We start from the raw sequence: 20,465 nt of genomic DNA, 5'->3' as shown, positions 1-20,465 counted from the left end.
ATAGTTGAGTTTGTAGGCGTATTCGAGAAATCCGTTTCTCTCCACCAAAGCTATATGATACGAATATAATTCAGGTGGCTTGCCCGAAGTAACAATCTGCTATGACCGACGGACATCGTCCAATTGTGGCTGCTGTGATGGTCATCGAAGCCCACGAAGTCTCATGGCACGCTAACCGCTCCTTCCACCAATTCCGTCCTCCAGACCATGGCTTCAGAGTCATAGCCATCCTTATCAGTTCTTGAGTATGATCACAGGAAAGTTAGTGCTATGATCCTCCTCATACTGGAATGTTACTGGCTCGGCGCAAGAACACGCCGATCTGCAGGTCTGTCTATATACATGACGCGTAGAGTGCCAAGACACAGCAATAAGGGTTGAAGGCAAGACCAACCTCATGCTCTCTCTCAAATCTGTCAACTTTCAAACATCTAATTCCAATTCTCTTCTGGTGCCATCGCAAATATGGTGGCGATCAAGAAACGCGCGATCTTGGTTGCGGCAGGAGCTGTGTCGTTTTCGCTCAAGACATATGCTCCCGAACAGCTGCTACACGGATCCACCTGGCGAACAACAGTAGCGATATCCTTCGGTGTACTTGCCGTTCGATTCGTTTGGTCCTGTCTCATCTATCCATTCTTCTTCAGTCCTCTGCGTCACCTTCCGCATCCCAAACAGACGTCGCTACTGTTTGGACAGTTTTGGAGAATCATCAAAGAGCCCACTGGCTTGCCTCAACGAGAATGGATGGACGAGATTGAGAACGATGGACTGATCTACTACAGAAGTCTTTTCAACATCGACAGAGTGATGGTCACAAATGCCAAGGCACTCAGCGAAGCAGTCACTTTGAAGAGTTATGACCTGATCAAGCCAAGGGCATTGACCAAAGGTCTTGCACGTATTCTCGGATATGGCATTCTTTTGACCGAAGGCCACATACACAAAAGCCAGCGTAAAAAGTTGACTCCGGCATTCAGCTATCGTCACGTCAAAGACTTGATGCCAATCTTTTGGGAGCAATCTCGCAGTATGGTTCTCGGCATCGACAAGGATATTGCAAACAAGACGAGCGAAGAAAAACCCGAGAATGTAGAAGAAGCTAGTCACGAAGTCAACGTTGATGGTTGGACTTCTCGCGCCACTCTCGACATCATTGGTGTGGCAACCATTGGACAATCTTTTGATGCCATCGAAGATCCCACCAGCAAGTTATATCAGACTTATCAAACACTATTCAAACAGGACTGGCAAACACAACTCGTTGGACTCCTGAATGTTTTCTTACCATTCTGGTTCATCAGATTGTTGCCGATACCACGAAACTTCAAGGTCGAAAAGGCTCGCTTGTATCTTAGCAAGATCTGCTTTGAGATGCTCGAAGATAAGAGAGCGAAGATCTCGGCTGCAAAAGAGAAAGACGCATCGAACGAGACTGCGGGTGGTATTGATATTCTAGGTGTCGCAATGCACAGTGGCGGTTTTACCGATCAGCAGATCGTTGATCAATTGCTTACCTTCCTCGCTGCCGGCCACGAGACTGTATGTTACTTCTCAATCCTTCAACGTTCAATAGCTGACTCACTGCGGCACAGACGGCTACTGCCATGACATGGGCTGTCTATGTGTTAGGTAAGTTCCCTGACGTGCAGCGAAGGCTGCGCGAAGAGCTACGTGCCTCGGATCTTCCGGATGTTCGCGACACCAGTGCGCAGATTACCGCCGAGCAGATCGAGCAAGTGCCATATCTCCATGCTGTGACCAACGAGGTTCTACGGTACTATTCTCCTGTACCGATGACCATCCGTGTCGCGGCAAAAGATGTTGTGCTCTGTGGCCAAATGATACCCGAGGGCACGACAGTCATCACACCTTTGATAGGCGCAAATCACGACTCCAAGATGTGGAGTGAGGATCCCAAAGTATTCAATCCAGACAGATGGATGGGTCCCGGTAGGGCGAACACTGGAGGTGCTGAGAGCAACTACTCGAACATGACATTCTCTCACGGACCCAGAGGGTGTATTGGAGCCGGTAAGTGTATTGAGAATACTGCCATCTTGACAACTATTGATTCCATTCAGGTTTTGCCAAAGCCGAGTTTGCTTCCTTGCTCGCTGCTTGGGTCCTTGGATTCGAGACCACGCTGGTCGACCCTGATATGAAGACCGATGTGACTGGCGGCATCATCAGAAGGATCAAAGGTGGCCTTCGTGTCAAGGTTGTTCAAACATAGTCTTGAAGATGATCACTAGACGAACAGATTCCGCGGCAAGTGCTTCCAACACCACGGCACAGACTGAACAGTTCTATAGAATTCAATGATTAGTTTTGCCTTCAATATGTTGAGCTTTCGGCTACAGGTTGCGAGAAAGCGTGGCGTGATCCCGAGCACTTGGTAGCTTAATATATACCACAGCGGAATATTCTCGGCATGTCAATCCTCCAGAGCCCAACACCCACATGGTGGTTTGAACGCAATCAACACTCTACCGTAGCGCGGTTATGTATCCAAAGGGTCTCCCGGAACACGAAAGATAGACACTGTTGCCGACTTACGAGGACTCAACGGATTTCAACCGGAAGCGAGACTCAATCAACATCAATAATTTGCCTACACTATACTATAGGGTTCGATCCTTCCAGCCATGTCCATATGCTAATGAGTGGTCTTGTTATAGTCCGTCGCATGATTCCAGCCACTTCGCCTCACAATATTCGATAATGTAATAGCAGGTAAGCGAAGTCGTATGCTTCTGTCTGTCCTAATCTCTTTGTGATGGATGCTCAAGTCATGTCTACCACTCAGCGATTTCTTCCTATATACTCCTGAACGCTGTCTTGAACGCGCGGGTGATTCTCAGGTATGGGTTACGATATCTTCGGTGAAGCTGTCATGGTGAGCTTACGCTCGTTATAAATCATTGCCGGGTTGCTGACTCTTTGCAGGCCATCGAGTGGACACTTTTTGCTCTAGCATACTCGCTGGTGGGACTCCGAATTGGCGTGCGAGTTGCTCGGAGGCAGCAGAAGCATGTAATTATCTCGGACTGCCTCTTGATAGTCTCTGCGCTGAATTGTCTGGGGCTGATCATATGTGATTACGCACAAACGTGATCGTAAAGACAAGGCTAACAGTTGAACAGGTGACACATGGACATATGCTTTGGGCGGGATGCGATATATACCACAAGGTCAGGGACTATCAGCAGCCGACATAAAGAACTCGGTAACACTGGACAAGGTTGGTTTCTCGCTGTTTCTTATATGGCATATACTGACCAGTAACCAGATCTCCTTTGCATCCAACTACTTTTACGATACAGGGATGTATTGGCCTAAAGCTGCATTGATTGCCCTGTACTTCAAGATCATCCCAAACACCATGCCTCGACTACGAAGTTCGTTGTATGTTGTCACTGGATTTGTGGCCGCATGCGCCGTTTGCACTTGCCTCCTCGATACTCTGTGGTGCGCACCAGATGTTTCGAGCAACTGGTCGATGGAGGAAGGTGCATGCTCCACATTCAACTCACTGCTTGTGCTGCAGATCGACTGGGCAATGAATTGCTTCTCTGACGTTGCGAGTAAGCATTCTCGACATCTCACCACGCCTCCAAGATGCAACCACTGATCTTCTGCTTCTCAGTCTTTGTCTTGCCATTCCCTCTGCTGCGCCATCTGCATCTCAATCGCAACCAGATATACGGGCTCCTGCTGACATTCACTCTCGGTCTTGCCACGATCGCTGTCAATCTCGCCCGCTTCATCACCATCCAGACTGGTAACAACTGGAATGCTGTGTTTATATGGTCCATGGCCGAGATGGCAGTAGCAATCATGGTCGTCTCTCTACCCGCGCTCAAAACCCTACTCCACCGCAAAAATAAGAACTCGATATTGGCAAACTCACTTTCGAATGGCCATCGCTATGTGGTCACAGCATCGCAGCGAAAGAGTGTATTTGGAAGGGGAGAGATATTGGATGACGGGGGCAGTGAAATTGAGCTGAATCATGTCGGGAAAGATGTTATATACAAGACCAAGGAGGTCAGTGTTGACTCGAGGCCCATCGAGGACAGCGATGATGGAGGACCGCTCGCGCTGGCGTGGACGAATAATGGGTATGATGGAGGGGTCAGTAAGAGTGGTGTTTGATATGCTCTACTTGTCGGAAAACAAATCGACTTGATTGGGCTCGGGTCGTTGACTATGCCAGAGTAAGACGTGGACTCCAAACTCGACCACATCTCTTGTGCTCAATTCGGTCTGTCGACAAGGACCCACTGATTGTCACCGCGAGCAGCGAGTTTTGAATCCTATCTCGAACATCCAACACCTCTGCGTTACAGATATTGAGAAGCATTGGATGGACATCTTGCAAAGCATCAAACAGACAACTCGAGCCACCAGAATATATTGAGTAATGCTCTCGGTACCAACAGACCGGATCGCCGAGCACACGGACACCAGGTCCGTGTGTTTCAACTCCACACTTGCGTCCTCTGAAGGATCCGCCTCCGTGACACCAATCAAAAACACGCAATCTACGAGACTGGTTCCTCCTTCTTCATGAGGCACCCACGTCGGATGCTATGGGTCAGTTCTCTGCTCCGGGATCTATATTGTGATGGGCTGATCTGTTCTGGGCTTTTGCGGCACAGATCAAGCGAAAGTGATACACTCTATGCGTAGATGCATAGACTATGTTCCACCGCTCAACACACGAGACAGATGAAGATCAAGGGATTGGCATGCAGTGCAGGTCGTACCGGTGAAGGGATTGACAAACTCGCATATGTAGCTATTATCCCCTTCGCGGTCATATCTACTCTCTCTCTCTCTCTCTCTCTCTCTTCTCTTCCCCGTGTATATCAACGAGAGAACGCGGTCGCTTTAGGATCTCACAAAAATGGCGAACTCGATTACCGGCAAGGATTGTATGGTCAGTTTACTGCACTTTTTGTCCCTGCAGCTTCGTTGTTCGAACATTCACTGATCCCTGACTCGGAACAGATCTCAGAATGGATCTTGCTACTTGCTGCATTTGCTCTTGTGGGCTTGCGAGTTTATACACGCTTGTTTGTGCAGAGGCAAAAGTTGAGATTGTCTGAATATGTGCTTCTGTTCTCGGCCTTGATTGGTCTGGGACTTATCATTTGCGAGTGAGTTATTTCTGCATACATGGGAGATCAAGAGTTTTGTTCTAATATGATGGGTCACAGCACACTGACTTATCGACTTGGAGTCATGGATGAGTGGGAGTCTTCCGTCACGTTATCGAAGATCTCATTCGCATCCAACTACTTTTACGATTTTGGCATGGTGGGTCCCATCCATTCGTTTGAGCCGTCAAGTTATCGTTCGTATCAAGATCACTGACATGGCTCGTATAGGGCTTCCCCAAGCTAAGTATGCTGACCTTCTACTGGGGTGTCTTTCCCGCCGACAGACCTGCACTACGCAAGGCTCTATACATGATCACCGCCTACCTATGCCTTGCTTACACAGCCATTCTCTTTGACGACACCTTCTACTGCGGAACCCCCGTTTCAGTCCAATGGAGCCAGGAAGATGGAGCATGCAGTGTGTTTTACGCGGAACCGCCATTCTACTTCAACACCGCAGTCAACTTGTCAAGCTATATCTTCAGTGAGTTCTGCCCTACCTATTTAACCTTTCGGAGACAGAGTTGTTGATCAATTACAGTCTATGGCCTTCCTCTATTTTTGCTCAAGGGAATGAGCAAGGAGCACAAGACTGCTATTTACTTTACCTTTTCTCTGGGTATCGTGCCCGCATTGACGACGTTGATTCGCTTTGTCACACTCAACACCGACTCTAATGAGCCCAACTTGGTTTATATCTTGAGTATGGTTGAGATGGCCACTGCTATCGCTGCTGTATCGGTGCCTGGATTGAAGCCTTTGCTTGATAGACGTGTGGCGGCTGCTGCTGACGACCAGTCCTTTGTCAGTGGAGAATTTGTCCGAGAGAACAAGCATGACAGTGACGTTTGAAGTGTATTCTAAGAAGTTCAGGCAAAAGGTGAATACCTTCGTCCTAGGGCTTAGGGGAAATTATTGAAGACTCTCGAGTTCGAGAATACCATAACTGTTATTCGCAGTTTATTAAAGACTGTAAATTTTGCTATACAATCACAGATATCTCCGTATCGCTTCGCTTTTATGACCTGAAAACTATGCGCCTAGAAAGCCCACTATTAGTTTATTTATATAATAGCATCACTTATATGCTGCCACTCGTAGCGCTTACGCCTTATATCGATGAAGGTCAAAAATCGCATCGCGGATCCGCGGCCTCTCGAAATTCAAACTGACCGACCCTAGGCCTTTGCCAGTCCTAATGCTTCCAGATAGGGTAATCACAAGATTTCTCCAAAGCGAAGTTGAGGATGGAAGGAAGGCGCAATCGTCTCTTTGGTGGGGGAGGCTTTCGTGCTTCGACCTCGGACACGCTTCATTTTCATTCATCCTTAGCGCATCGACTCGATGTTCGCCACGGACAATCTTCAGACAGCAAGTGTCTTCGTAGCTGATTTCAACACCGCTAGTTTGCGCTGACAGAATAAATCTCAAGCCTTGATAGGTCGCGACCGTAGAGGATGCTCCAACGAAGTGCATCGCAAGATGCATACTCCACGCGTGACTACGGACCTCTAGTTCATGCTTGCTTATACCCGTCTTCCAGATCATCCTCTTATACCTCTGATATGGATATCCAGCCTACGTTCGTGTTCGTACGACTTGGGTCCATGGTCTCAGAGTGTCTTTATGCAAGCCACGCTGCATGCCCGGCGCTTCGGGGATCGACAAGCCATAACGCGACTTTTCTTTGTTCCAATGTCCCTTGACGCGCGCCAACAGCTTCTTTATATATCCTGGCGTGCGTGAATGGCTGTTTTGTCAGGTGGCAGAATCGCTCGGTCAGCACCGCCCACGATCTCTGATGCTTTGACTGCCGTCTTTGGTTACTTTGCACCGTCGCTTGCAAACGGCAGTCACTACGTGCTATTCTGTTGGTCGCAATACTCTCAATCATGCCGACAGGAAAATCAGAAGACAGTGTCACGTCGAGTTCGACCAATTCGGCTGTACCACTCGTGTGGAAGAGCCTGGCCGTATATGGAGAGCCGAACATGTTCTACCAGGACGACTTTTCAGAAATAGGTCATAATGGCTCCACTAGGAGCGTCATGATTTGGTGCGTGGGACATACATCGGTTTGCTACATATTGCTAATGTCAGCAACTAGGACTGGGCCAGATTCCAAGGAGACTTCTCCAGCAGAGACAAGATCGCCTAGACTGAAGCAATTACTCGAGGCAATGATCAGAGATCCCAAACACGACTTCGATTATGAGCGCGCTGGTCTCCGGGCAGAAGCATCTCGAGCATCGCTAGGTTTCGACGCAGATGAATTCGAAGCTATCCTGCACAGTCGAGCAGGAGGAGCACATCACAGTCGTATGCAGGATTCGAGAAAACTTTACTCGGAGAGGCCAGCTTCCGGCGAGACTCGGATGTATTGTATGGCTTCTTTCATGTTCGTTTCTCCTAATGATGATTGGCCATATGTCTGCTTCTTCGCTACTTGTGCAGGAGTGGGTTACCAGACTGTCCCCACGACCGAGACAACGACAACCGGATCCCGCAAGGACTACGAGAACTTAACCTCTACGTTTGTTCAAGTATCCGACAATCGTGTACACATGGAAAAGGCAGAGTATTCTTTCATCACCAGATATATCAGTCGCCATATCGACCAAACTTTGAACAAGCTCGACAGTCTAATCTCGATCGTCGAAGATGTTGAGCGAGTTGTGCAAGGAGCCAGTGATTCTACGATACTAGCGGACCTGATCAAGCAATTGCACCTTTGTAATGTCCAGCACGTCAGACTCCAACGAAGATGGGCCTTCCAGAAACAGCTCATGGCTACGGTCAATGAGGTCCTGTCCTCAGAGAACTATACTAATCTCCTAGGCATCTTACTAGAGCGTGACTTTGAGAAGATGAAGAAAGAGATGGGCTATCGGAACCGGCTCGTTCAAGCAGCCGAAACAGATCTCGCGGTATTGCCTCGCCGGATCGAAAATCAATTCACCGCAGTATGAGATCACGATACATTGATGAAAGAAAAAGGAAGTAAACAACTGACTGTTTCCAGCTTTACAATCTGAGCAACCAGAGGGATGCCAAAGCTTCCGTGAAGATTGCCGAAGAGTCGGCGCAGGTGGCCAAAGAGTCGGCTCGGATAGCCCAGGCGACTCTAAACGACAGCTCTTCTATGAAGACCATTGCGGTCATGACCCTTATCTTTCTGCCTGCGACATTTGCATGCGTAAGTTGACCCCTCCCTAACTGCCGAGTCCAGCTAACGATGAGCGTTTTAGTCATTCTTTAGCATGACATTCTTTGACTGGCAGAAGACCAGCGACCGGACTGTGTCCAAAGATCTTTGGGTCTACTTTGCAGTCACAGTACCAGTAACTGTCCTAGTACTTGTAGCATGGGCTTTCCTCACCAAGAAGAGCCGACAGGAATCTCAATTATTGAGGCGTAGGACGATGGAACGTGGTCGTGATCTGGAGAAGAACGACTAAGTGGAGGATGGTTCAAGTCTGGAATCGAACCAAAAGACCTCGGATCTAAACGTAGTGTATGGTCATGGCTCTATAGATTGTCTGGTCTTGTTATGTAGATAATCATCTGTTCTCTCGGAGGTGGACAACAATACTCTACAAACCGGTCGAACGACCCAGCGACGACAATGTCTTCACTACTAATAACATGATGCCTTGATACCGCCGTTGAGATATCTTTCGCGTCGTTGCTTTTTCGCTTTTGTTTTGACTTGGCTACATTGCTCTCTCTCTCTCTCTCAGCAATGCACAATATTGTCAGCTATAGAAAGGCACGACTAAGATTGCTCGCGGGAGTCTGTTCTTTGATCGGGAACTCTCTGTGAATATACCCAATCACTGATCATGAAGCCAGGAATGATAAAGGAGTAGTGAAGAAGCACATAAGAAATCAGCATAAGCGATGCAAGTCTGTTTATCTACCATCACTCTGCTTGATACTTCGCGTCATCAAAATCCCCATCCCCATCTGCCTCTCCTCATAATCGCCTTCCTCGCCAGCGACAGGCGTGACAGAAACCCTATACTCGCCATCCGGCCCTTTACCAGCTAATCCCGCTTCCTCGTTGCCACCGCTGCGATGGCTACTCTTGTGCTCTAGATTCGTCAAGCGCACTACGCTCTCAGTGCGATGCAAGCTTCCCGATGCCAAAGAGTTTCTGGTACTGCGGCGACCGAGCATGCAGGAGACGAGAGAGCGGGCCCAGCGTGCGTAGTCGCGACGGAAGGGTCCGGTCGAGCCGAAGACGATGAAGATTAGGAGGCCGAGGGTCACTCCTGGGATAAACATCACGAGGGAGATGGTGGCGCCTCCTGAGGACAAGTCTAGTTTTGCGGTATCGGCGTTTGCGGTCGATCCGAGGTAGCGGGCGATTGAGTAGTAGATGAGATAGATTTGCATGATGCTGTGGCGAATATGGTCAGCCAAAGAGTACATGGAGCAGAGTGTTAAGGACATTCTTACCAAAGTAGCACGAAGCAGATGCAGAAACGGATCAAGAGCCATTTGTCGTAGATCGAGTCGTTCTTGCGCTGGGCAGACTTTGGCTCGCGAGCAGGAAGTTGCGATGCGTTTGTGTTTTGCATTTGGCTGTGCATGCCACTTTGCATCTGGCTTTGGACTTGGCTTTCCATAGCTCTGCTTCTCTGACTCCTCGTCTTTGAGGAACTGGGCAGGGAGAATCTGATGCGCCATCCGAGGCGTGCCCAGAAACCTTGATTTGCTGATGATGTGTCGCTGAGGTATTTCTGGATGGAAACATATTTGTAGAAGACGAGCACGAGGAGAACCAGACCGACTGCGACACTACTGGCCACTGAGTTACGTGTTAGTGGGAATTTATCGGCCGACACAGACTGACGACTTACACAGGATATTGCACAGGATCAAGGAGATACCAGGTGAGCGGTCGACAGAAGACGCGTTAGCGATGCCGATGAGTATCGCTGGCACGACGATAGCAGCGACTTTGACGGTAGTGGAAACAAGATGGCCACCTCTATCCAGAAGTTCGAAACGAAGACGCCAGACATGACGCCAGAGTCCAGCGATCCAGGACAAGAAGAGTAGTGACTCGACGTTGTAGCAATATAACTGAATCTCGTACAGTGTAGTGTCCAGGGGTGTACTTGTTCCAGTAAAAGCGGGCTTTCCAGTGTAATTACCGCTGATCTGGTAGTTGTAACTGGCAGTCTGGATCTTCTCAAAGCTGGTAAAGAAGTGTATCTGCTGGACAAAAGCGGCCATGATATTGACGATCATGAAGCATGCACACAGAGGGACATCTGCGAGCACAAGTGTTAGTATATGTGAGATCGTTGGCTACTGCAGAGCAAGGACTCTTACATCCAAAAGGATCGCCATGGCGGCAATGCATGAGGACCACCAACCCGGCTACCACAGCATTGGCGAGTGTGTAAATCAAGACAACTATAGCCAACCCCTGGGCATCAGCAGGGAGCATGCCTCCATCAGACATAGCTTCAATTGATCGATGCTTGATGAATCGATCTGATGATGTTGAACAGAACGACTACCAAGAAGAAGGAAGAGGAAAGGCTTTGTTTCGAATAAGGGAGCAGAGCCCCATATAGATGAAGCGAGGGCAGAGTGCCAGATTATATCTGTACCACATGTCATGCACTTAGACTTTTGGTTAAAGCTTCCAGAAAAGCAAGCCCGGGCGGAGGACTTGATGGAGTTAGACCAGCCAGTGTCAGAAGAAGTCGTGTCAGTTCTGCTCAAACACACCAACTACCGGCAGTACAAGGCTGATTCTACTAATTGGTTCATGGCGGTACGCTACCCGCGGACGATACGGTAGAGCGTGCCCGAGCCAAGGTTGGCTGAAAGAATACGAAGCGAAGCTCTAGCCTCCGAGTCGACCCTGAATCAAGCTCACAAAAGCATATATCAACGATGAGAGAACGTACATACATGACAGACGCCGAATAGTCAGTCGGGACTGATTGTTCATCACGACGTAGACAATAGCGTGAGAAGGTCCATCGTCCGGCAGACCGATGTAACTGCTTGCCGTAGATATCGAATGGCGTCGGAGTGGGATCTTGGCAAAACGTCCCACAGCTTCTCGAAGGCGAAGCGAAGGTGATGGTCCGCTGATAGTGCGATGATTGGAAATGTGGAAAGGAGGGAGAAAGCGCTTCTCCAAAATTGGCAACACTCTATCTGATCTCCCGGTCCGCTTCATCTCGCGTTTTCTTGCAGATCGCTCACATGCCCTTGTAGATCACCCTACCCTGCTGTCGGAGCATTCAATCGTTCTTGCAGAAATACCATGAACTAAAGAGCGCAACAACAGACAGGAATTCGAACAGCTGGTAGCACCGTAAACTGCAACACTGGAGCAAAGCATAAAACTTTGTCAAGGGTCAACCGTTGCCACGGTCTAACTCTGCTTAAACTCCACAAACAGGATTTCCACGTGTTCTGCGGCTTTTCGCTCCGCAAGGCGCATATCCAATTTCTCTTGATTCGATCAAGCGGTGGGGTCTCTCAACCTGGCCAAAACCGATATCATATCCACCTTCCTTTCGCAATCGGCTCAGAGTCAGCGACTCCATTCTTTGTCATGGAATCGGAAGCAGTATGATCCATAGCGGCCCGGTGCCTGGTTCTCAGTCTTTTGTTCTTGAGATCCACTGTGAATTTTTGCAATGTTGCTCATCGGACTAACCACCGAGAGACATCATGGCAGGTGAAATCGAGCGAGCCGGAGGCAACCGTGAGAAAAGGATCATGGATATGTTTCTCAATCGGAGCATGCTAGCCAATGAGACAGCGTGGACGGGTTTCATCAAATCACCTCTTGGTGTAGGTTTGTCTGCGCCCTAATCATTCGGCCGAACCGGATACAATTGCCTTGGACCCTTCCAGCTTCGAGTATCCTGGTTGTTCTTCCTAGTGGCTTTCTCACTGGTCAAGCTTTATGAACTTTGATAAGCTGGCTTCTCTACAGTTGGGCATGGCCGTAGGCCAGAACCCGGAGAATTCTCCTCCACCGTCCCGATGATATTCTTGACCCGATGCGTCCTTGCCGACAACATCTTGGACAAGCTTTGTAGGAGCTGTTTGATCTTTCCTTTGGTTCACCTCCGCAGCATCGCAATCAACATGGGTCTAAGATCTACCGTCACCTTGGACTGTGCAGTCCTGAAATCATGGAATTGTTCGAACTTTGGTCACAGAGTTTCCTTGATGTTGATTGCTGCCGCTGTCTAGGGTCCGGAGAGGCTTCTCCGTTCCTATTTCTGTCCCGATTCGTCCTTACCGACAACATTTGAGCAGACCTTCGCTGACGTTTAGCTGTGGTCAACAGTGCAGGATCGCATCCAACAAGAATCTCCTCTAATGCAACCAAGAACCTTGCCGTTCTGTGGACAATGAAGCATCGAACACTGGTCACGATGTCTCAAGCCGGGGGATTCTACTCGTACATCGAAGTCGTCGTCATCGACTTTACGCAGTAGCGTTCTCAGCAGGGGTCTCGACGGTGCCGCTCTTATCCTTTGCTTCCTGGTTTTTCTTGTTGGCAGCCAATTGCCATGCAGGTATAGCAGCACGTCCATTCATTGAGCGGCCGTATGGGCTTGAAGTTGAAGAACGATCCGGTACCGAGGATTTAGTCTCTGGAGTAGGTGTCGATGCGGGCTCAGCTGGCGAGGGTTCTGATGCTGGTGTTGCGCTCGCGGCTGCAGCACCGCTTCCCATGTTAGGGTTGAAGGTAGGAGCAGAAGGATTAGGGCTCCTTGGTGCCGGGGCTGACATGCGGTTGTTGATCAATGTCTTCAGACTCTTCATTTCGGTAGCAAGATCGGTCAAGCGCTGGTCAGCAGACTTCTTCTGTGCTTCCATGGCCGCGGGTATCATGTCCTTTAGACCACGGATCTCATCGTTCAATCTCCTTCCTTCATCATCTCGTCTCCTGGTCGCATCTTTGAGCTGTCCAATGACCGACTCGACCTCGGAGAGGGCAGTATCAAGCTTCTCTGTTCGAGCTTGCTCAGATGACTTGAGGTCCTGTGTATCTGTCGCAAGTTGATCTAGAAGAGCAAAGGCCTTCTCAAAGGAGGCATCGACTGCAGCCTTATCTTGTTCAAGTTGTGGTGGTGTAGGGGGAGCAATCAGAGGATATATATAACGCTTTGCGACAGTGTAGGCGCCGAAACCCAGACCTCCTACGACGGTTGCCATGATGAACCAATCACGCCAGTCGCGTCTTGGTAGCTCTGGAGGCGGCGGCGGAGGCTGTTGGTAGTAGGCATTTTGGTTGTATTGCTGAGGCGGAGGGGCCTGATAGGATTGTACTTGTGTTTGTTGAGGGGATGAGGTGGGAGGTTCTGAGCCGGCGCGCTGTAGAGCAAGATCGATCTCTTCTTGAGTCAAGTTCTTAGAGCGGAGGAATGCGATGCGCTGGTCGACGGGAGCTGAAGCAACAGACGGGTCTTGGAGAACTGGAGGATCTCGTCAGATTTGCAGTCAGATACGCGGAACCTTGGATGCATACACGAGACCTGGAAGCAACAGTCAGCTTATCGCGTACGTTGAGTTTGGTTTGATGTGATTAAGAGGTACTTACAGCACTGACGATAAGCTGTTCGCGCACCATCTTGCAGTCGAAAGGTCAAACGGACCAGGCTTTCGATGGAGAAAGATAGGCAATTGGGTGTGCCGCGACAAGAAGTGCACAACGACAGAAGGTGACGGCAAAGTGTCATAGGCCGAACGAGGCCGAGGCATGAACCGAGGCAGGCATTTGTGGGGAAAGTGCTCTTCCCTCATGTGCTCGTGTCCGTGCCTTTCGGCCTTGGCATTGTTGTGTTTACTTTGTTTGACATGCTTCGCGCGACGACTTTTGTTTGCTGACGACATTCTTGCTGCCCTCTCTACCGCATCTTCCCAGCCGCCGGCGCATGCATACCACGTCTCTTGACAGCACTGCATAGAATCAACATCCACTAGGCGGCACCATGTCGCAAGAACAAGGTCCCTTCTCTGTGCGCCGTCCGCGCGAGGTCGGTCAAAATCGCAAACTGTTGCCGTTACTCACGAGCTTCATCTGACATGCGCATAGACACTCGGCCCAATCAATCACAATGCATCCGCCATTCCCATGCCCGCCTCAGCCATGAAGCGACAGAGTTCCTTCGGCCTTGGTCAAATGCAATCCGCCTCGCACGCCCGTTCGACCTCTGGTTCCCGCATGTCTCTCGCTCCAGGTTTTCCTAGGCAGCCCGACTTCCAGCGCGCTTCATCTGGCACCAATCTGGCTGAAATGGGTCTCTCTACCGTCAAACGCCCCTCAACCCAGAACATGTTCAACAGCACTGGCGGCAGAAAGAGTTACGCACCCGTCGGCAGCACTCCGGCTCCAGCTCTTCAGTTGGGCGACAGCTCCCAACGCCGTAGCAGTGTATACAGTGCCCGTCCCTCAGCTGCCTTTGGTGGTCCCATCGGTCACCAGTCCTTCTTCGCTACTGCTCCTCCATCGAATCAGCCTCCTCAAGATCCACGCAGATTGCGCGACCCTGCCACCCGTCACCAGATGGGTACCGATGTCATGGAGTTCCTCACCCAGCGCAACTTCGAAATGGAGATGAAGCACACCTTGACCCACAAGACCATGACTTCGCCCACCCAAAAGGACTTCAACATGATGTTCCAGTTCCTCTATCACTGTATCGACCCCGCATACCGCTTCCAGAAGAATATCGACCAAGAAGTTCCTCCGCTCCTCAAACAACTTCGCTATCCATACGAGAGAAATATCACGAAGTCACAACTCGCCGCTGTAGGAGGCAACAACTGGTTCACCTTCCTTGGTATGCTCCACTGGATGATGCAACTCGCAAAGATGATGGAACACTTCAGTGTTGGCACCTACGACGAAGCTTGTATTGAGTCTGGTCACGACGTTACAGCCGACCGCATCACTTTCGAGTTTCTGAGTGACGCTTACCGAACCTGGTTGTCTGTGGATGATGACGATGGTGAGGATGACGAGGAAGCCATTCAGAGGCTGATACAACCACATGTTGAGGCTATGGCTGCCAAATTTGACGCCTCGAACCAACAAAATCTTGAGCAGGTCAAGGCTCTAGAGGAGGAGAGTAAGCAACTTCAAGAGCAAATTGACGAACTCGGCAAAACTGCTCCTCGTATGGCCAAACTCGACGAGCAGAACAAAATCCTCGAGGAAGACAGAGTCAAATTTGAGAATTACAACAACAGTATCGATAAGAAGGTCGAAAAGTACGAAGACCGACTACGCATGCTGGAGAGTGAAACGCAACGTCTCGATCAAGAGCTTGCAGACGCTGAGCAAGAACGCAACAGCTTGCAAGAAATGGTCGATCGACAGGGAATCACCGTGCAGGATATCGACCGCATGACAGCTGAGCGCAAACGACTTCAAACTGGTGTCGAAAGCACGAACTTGCGACTGGAAGAGACACGAGATGCAGTGGCCAAGAAGGAAGCAGAAGCAGCACAAAAGCTCGAAGAGCTTGAGTCTGTGATTTCCAGGTACAACCGAACAGCCTACGAGATTGGAGTAATTCCACCAGATGCGCCAAATGCGCACGGTCAAGAATACGAGTTGATCCTCACCACCAACGAAGGGCCTGGATTTGGATCATCGCAGATGGGGGAGCAACCACAAGATTCTGATCGGCTGTTGGCCGAGGCAGGCACCGGATACCAACCACATCACCTACTCAACCTGGACGTCCGAGGCAGTCTCAAGACTAATATGATCAACCTGCGAAAAGAGATCAGCGAACGCAGGAACAACGCTCTCGAGGTGGACATGAACAACCAGGATCTACTTGACAAGATCAAGGAGGCCATTGGAGACAAGAAGGCCGAGACCGAGACTCTGGAGCACCGCGTTCGTGCAGCCGAAGACGAGTTTGAGAAGACGAAAGAGGTCAGTTCACACGCAGTACTACAAAGATGAATACCACAACTGACGTACAACAGATCACCAATTCGCAAAAGATGGCATCAGACGCTCAAATCGAGAAGATGGAAAAGGAGCTTGCCAGGATGCGTGCCGGACTCACAGAATCTGTTCAGCTGATGGAGCAACGCGAGATGAACACCAACCTCGAGTACGAGCAGATGACAGTGGCATCATCGGCACTTCGAGAAGAGCTTCACACGGAGCTCGAGCGTATGCTGAACGACATTATCAAGTTCAAGGTGCACATCCAGAGCAGTCTCGAGGGTTACGAAGAGTTTGTGGCTCAAGAAGTCGAAAGAGAATGCGAGGAGCAAGAACGAGAAGAGATGGGGGCCGACGACGAGAAGTATGGTGAGTATCTCGAGACAAAGGTGGAAGAAATGGATCTCGACGAGTAAGGGAATGTTAGTAATGGCTTCACGTTGGATGGTCTAGGATGGTGGCGTTTGGGCTGATTTGGTTGGGCGGTCTGCTTGATGATACCTCTTCTGTTGTTACTTGGGTTCTGGGTGGATGTTACGAATACTCTAGGATGATGAATATTGCTGCCTGCTTTCTTCTTTTCTTTGCTAGACAGATGGTCATCAATGCTCGCACATGTGGCTGAGGGCCATGTGGCCTGTGCGTGTACCGCCACGTAGTTGAGGCTGAGGGCTTTCGTTGCTAGTTCCAGCGGTTGCCCGCCAACACCTGTTCACATCAACAAACCCCTGCTTTTCTGTCGCGACAACTTCAACACCCTCGTCGCATACGCACTGCGATAGACCCAAGTCAAGATTCAGCCGGATTCGCATCGTCTTCGTCCCATCATGGACAGCCCCGAACCCGATACGCCCTTTGCGGCCGTCAGTGCTCAGACGACAAGAGCTGGAATGGTGAGCATCCTCGCCCCCTTCATCCCCTAGGCACCTGGATAAGAGAAGGAACATATGTGTGCTGGATTGCTATCGTCGTGCAGATGGGCATATGTCAGGATACAGGCTAAGATTTGTGTTTCCAATACAGCTCTACCAATCGTACCTGGACAAGTCAACGCCGTACAAGACATACCGATGGATCGGAACTGGCGTTGTCTTCTTGATGTTTGGCCTGCGCATTTTCTTCGCTCAAGGCTGGTATATCGGTATGCTCATCCCACACGCCATGCCCAGGTGCAGCGTCCCTAACCCTCTCCACTCGCAGTCGCATATTCTCTCGGCATTTACCTTCTGAACCTTTTCCTCGCATTCATCTCGCCCAAGTTCGATCCCGGTCTCGAGTCCGCCGAGGACATGGAGGAGGGCAGTAGTGGTGACCTTCCCACAAAGTCGACCGACGAGTTCAAGCCATTCGTGCGCCGCCTCCCCGAATTCAAGTTCTGGCACGCCGCCACTCGCGCAATCGTCATTGGTTTCTTGTGTTCATGGAGCGAGATCTTCAACTTGCCTGTCTTCTGGCCTGTTCTGGTCGTCTACTGGTTGATTCTTGTTGTCTTGACCATGCGCCGCCAGATCCAGCACATGCTGAGTAAGGATATCCATCAGACTACACCATATTGGAGCTCAGAGCTGACCAAACAAACCAACAGAGTACAAATATGTCCCGTGGGACTTTGGCAAGAAGAACTACGCCGGCGCCAAGAACAGCAACTGATTTGCACGCGGCGTCGCATGAAGAACGAACATCCGCCATTAATGTTACACGAAGACTGTATCGACTTGTATGAACAAGGGATAAATTCACTGGTTCGAAAATCGAACGGAAAAGAATCTGGTTGTGGGGCATTGATGCAAAATGGAGCGTAAAGGGGCTTTCTTGCTGTTTGCCCTTTTCGTGTTGTAGCGTACATTGTTCATTTACTACCTACCTATTCCCGTTCGGACATGATGCATGCGTTCAAAAGAACGTCTATCTATAATCTTGATTCGCTGCCGCTTCGTTTTCGGAACATGTAGGCACGATCACACTCATCTCACTGCAATTCTAGGCTTAAAACTTGACACCGCTTGAACTGACGGTATAAGACGAGTTGGTGATCAGCAGCCCGTCCAAGTACATGTACAACAAGTTAAGAGCAACGCTGTGTGTAAAAGTGTATATCAGATGAGTGCTAGGGCACTAGTTGATAGTCAATGATCAAAAACAGGTTCGATCAGGGTGCCACGCGTAGCAACAAATCAATGGTATAGACCAGAGCGGACGATAAATGGCATGGAATAAGTAGAATATTGGCATATGCCACTGATTTTGAGTGGAATATTCCACGTAGTTGGCATGGCATAGAACGGGCAATTCTTGTGGAATATTCTACTATTCCACCTCTTGATATAGCTAATGTCGATGGTTAGATAGGTAGCAAGCTCGAAGTTGGCGCGTGTAGCGGTCAGGCATAGTAGATTCTATAGGAAAGCTCGCTAATACGCGTGTTTCCATTAGTAGCGAGTTCAAGACCTCTGATTGGCTAGATCTAATCTTGGAGATTAGATCTAAGTCTCCGATTGGTTAGTTAAGGCTTTAGCCACGCGATTTATCGCGCGTCGTTCTTGACGCGCATTAACTATTCCCTCTTTATACACTTAACACCCTAACTACCACTCTTTTAACCACTCTTTACTAAATATTAGGGCTAAGCTCCTAGCTGTTCTCCTCTCTTAGTTAGCATACTAAATAGTACTAAACCTAGCCCTTATATCATGTATTTACCTACTAATATAGAGTTATAAAGCCAATTAAACTCTTAGACTCCTTAGGGCCAGTCGCTACGCGCCTCTAGACAGAGTACGCTCTTTAAGTTCGCCTCTAACACTCCGAAAGAGAGGGCCTTCCTTCCTAATCTAGGCTTAGTAGATCGTATACGTAGTTCTATCGCTAGAGATAATAACCTCGAGAGTGACGCTAGCGCCTCTAATATTGACTAGCCATTACTTCCTCCTCTAAAGTAATAGCGACTAATACTATCTACCTTAAGTAATATCTTTAATAAGTCTAAAGCTACGTTAATATAACCCCCTCGTAAGCTTACTCCTACCTATAGCGATTCTAAAGAGCTCTAGTCTTATACTAGAGCTCGCCGTCATAGTAAGCCTAAGCGCGAGCGTAGGAAGAGGATCTAGTACTATTTCTATAGCTAGAAAGACTGTCCTCGTCAGTACTATACTACTAACTACGACAACGTTAGATCGCACTTAAAGAGGAGGCATAGCTAGCGGTAGGCTACCGGTATACTTCTAAGGATGCTAGTAATAGTAACAGCACCCTTTAAGACGTCGTTTACTATTGCTAATATCGACAAAGCTCGCCTAAATAGGCGTCTTATCGACTATATCACCTTAAGCAATATCCCCTTCCGAACTGCTAGTAATAAGAAGCTTTATACGTTAATTGACGAGGTACTTCCTAGCGCCTCTAGTCTCTTAATTAAGAGTTATTCTACTATCGCCAATCACGTTAAGAAGGAACATAACTTCTATTAAGAGTAGCTTAAGGCCCTCCTTATAACATCTTAATTATTAATCTACTTTACCTACGATGCTTAGACAGCTAACTACGGTAGCTATAAGCTACTTAGCATTATAGCTCGGTTTATTACATTAGACGGTAAATTAAGTAAGGCACTACTTACTCTCTATAAGCTATAGTCTAGCCATGCTAGTACTTAGTATGCCCCTCTCTTCTTCGATACTATTATTTACTACGGCATCGAGCAGAAAGTTAGATATATCACTTCTAATAATGCTACCTATAACGACACTATAATAAGCCACCTTACTGCTCTATTTAGCGAGCGCCTATCTATCAATTAGGACCCTATATAGCATCAAACTCGCTATTTTAGACACTAGATTAACCTTACTAGTTAAGCACTTATATTAGCGAGCTTAAAGGACGCTATTACTACTATGCTAGCTTAAAGTTAAGACCCCTTAGAAGCGATATTAATACTTAGCTAAGGTACTGGCCTTACTAATCATAAAGCTGTTAACTACCTCTATTAATTCTTTAAGTGGATTATAAAGTCAGCTTACCGTCGTTATAAGTTTAAGGCTACGGCTAGTATATCTACTATGCTTAACAACACTATAAGGTGGAATAGCTGGCTATCTATAATTAAGTAAGGGCTTTAATGCCGAATAGTTATACGGCATATCTAGCATGCCTATAACCATTTTAAGTATACTATCCTCTAGCGGCGTTACTAGCAGTTCCTTAAGGAGCTTATTAAATTTATAGAACCACTATAGGAGGTAATAAAGTTATATAAAGGTGATAATGCTACCCTCGATTAAGTGCTAATGTTAATAGACTTCTTACGTAAGCATTATAAGAGATACGTAGAA

The 20,465-nt window shown here is 48.6% G+C and overlaps 8 protein-coding genes across 8 annotated transcripts; 6 read left to right on the top strand and 2 right to left on the bottom strand.

Moving 5' to 3' along the window:
• Positions 1-465: 465 nt before the first annotated feature.
• Positions 466-2,236, top strand: M436DRAFT_54623 (cytochrome P450; the record flags this gene model as incomplete). Its single annotated transcript, XM_013568593.1, has 3 exons — positions 466-1,542; positions 1,596-2,034; positions 2,085-2,236. The coding sequence occupies 3 exons, from the start codon at positions 466-468 to the stop codon at positions 2,234-2,236; spliced, it is 1,668 nt and encodes a 555-aa protein (XP_013424047.1).
• A 716-nt stretch (positions 2,237-2,952) lies between these two features.
• Positions 2,953-4,062, top strand: M436DRAFT_18169 (uncharacterized protein; the record flags this gene model as incomplete). Its single annotated transcript, XM_013568566.1, has 4 exons — positions 2,953-3,097; positions 3,147-3,244; positions 3,293-3,587; positions 3,650-4,062. Coding segments are annotated over 4 exons (951 nt in total), but the record flags the coding sequence as incomplete, so codon positions are not given.
• Positions 4,063-4,912: 850 nt separating this feature from the next.
• Positions 4,913-6,020, top strand: M436DRAFT_55048 (uncharacterized protein; the record flags this gene model as incomplete). Its single annotated transcript, XM_013568663.1, has 5 exons — positions 4,913-4,945; positions 5,017-5,165; positions 5,226-5,325; positions 5,397-5,652; positions 5,710-6,020. The coding sequence occupies 5 exons, from the start codon at positions 4,913-4,915 to the stop codon at positions 6,018-6,020; spliced, it is 849 nt and encodes a 282-aa protein (XP_013424117.1).
• Positions 6,021-7,060: 1,040 nt separating this feature from the next.
• Positions 7,061-8,626, top strand: M436DRAFT_84896 (uncharacterized protein; the record flags this gene model as incomplete). The annotated part of the gene is made up of 4 exons (XM_013568700.1): positions 7,061-7,224; positions 7,276-8,131; positions 8,191-8,364; positions 8,417-8,626. The coding sequence occupies 4 exons, from the start codon at positions 7,061-7,063 to the stop codon at positions 8,624-8,626; spliced, it is 1,404 nt and encodes a 467-aa protein (XP_013424154.1).
• Positions 8,627-9,080: 454 nt separating this feature from the next.
• Positions 9,081-11,875, bottom strand: M436DRAFT_75616 (uncharacterized protein; the record flags this gene model as incomplete). Its single annotated transcript, XM_013568699.1, has 5 exons — positions 9,081-9,570; positions 9,630-9,981; positions 10,034-10,450; positions 10,512-10,631; positions 11,863-11,875. 5 exons carry the CDS (start codon positions 11,873-11,875, stop codon positions 9,081-9,083), a joined length of 1,392 nt encoding a protein of 463 aa, XP_013424153.1.
• A 769-nt stretch (positions 11,876-12,644) lies between these two features.
• Positions 12,645-13,794, bottom strand: M436DRAFT_84894 (uncharacterized protein; the record flags this gene model as incomplete). The annotated part of the gene is made up of 3 exons (XM_013568698.1): positions 12,645-13,639; positions 13,693-13,699; positions 13,765-13,794. The coding sequence occupies 3 exons, from the start codon at positions 13,792-13,794 to the stop codon at positions 12,645-12,647; spliced, it is 1,032 nt and encodes a 343-aa protein (XP_013424152.1).
• A 361-nt stretch (positions 13,795-14,155) lies between these two features.
• M436DRAFT_75614 (HEC/Ndc80p family protein-like protein) lies at positions 14,156-16,547 on the top strand (the record flags this gene model as incomplete). Its single annotated transcript, XM_013568697.1, has 3 exons — positions 14,156-14,200; positions 14,260-16,113; positions 16,167-16,547. The coding sequence occupies 3 exons, from the start codon at positions 14,156-14,158 to the stop codon at positions 16,545-16,547; spliced, it is 2,280 nt and encodes a 759-aa protein (XP_013424151.1).
• Positions 16,548-16,958: 411 nt separating this feature from the next.
• M436DRAFT_84892 (retrieval of early ER protein Rer1) lies at positions 16,959-17,781 on the top strand (the record flags this gene model as incomplete). The annotated part of the gene is made up of 4 exons (XM_013568696.1): positions 16,959-17,024; positions 17,155-17,272; positions 17,332-17,655; positions 17,717-17,781. 4 exons carry the CDS (start codon positions 16,959-16,961, stop codon positions 17,779-17,781), a joined length of 573 nt encoding a protein of 190 aa, XP_013424150.1.
• Between the last annotated feature and the right edge of the window lie 2,684 nt (positions 17,782-20,465).

Source organism: Aureobasidium namibiae (genome assembly GCF_000721765.1).
Source record: "Aureobasidium namibiae CBS 147.97 unplaced genomic scaffold scaffold_18, whole genome shotgun sequence".
NCBI classification, from domain to species: domain Eukaryota; kingdom Fungi; phylum Ascomycota; class Dothideomycetes; order Dothideales; family Saccotheciaceae; genus Aureobasidium; species Aureobasidium namibiae.
Note: the sequence above shows the minus strand (reverse complement) of the source record. Positions and strands in the feature narration are given on the sequence as shown.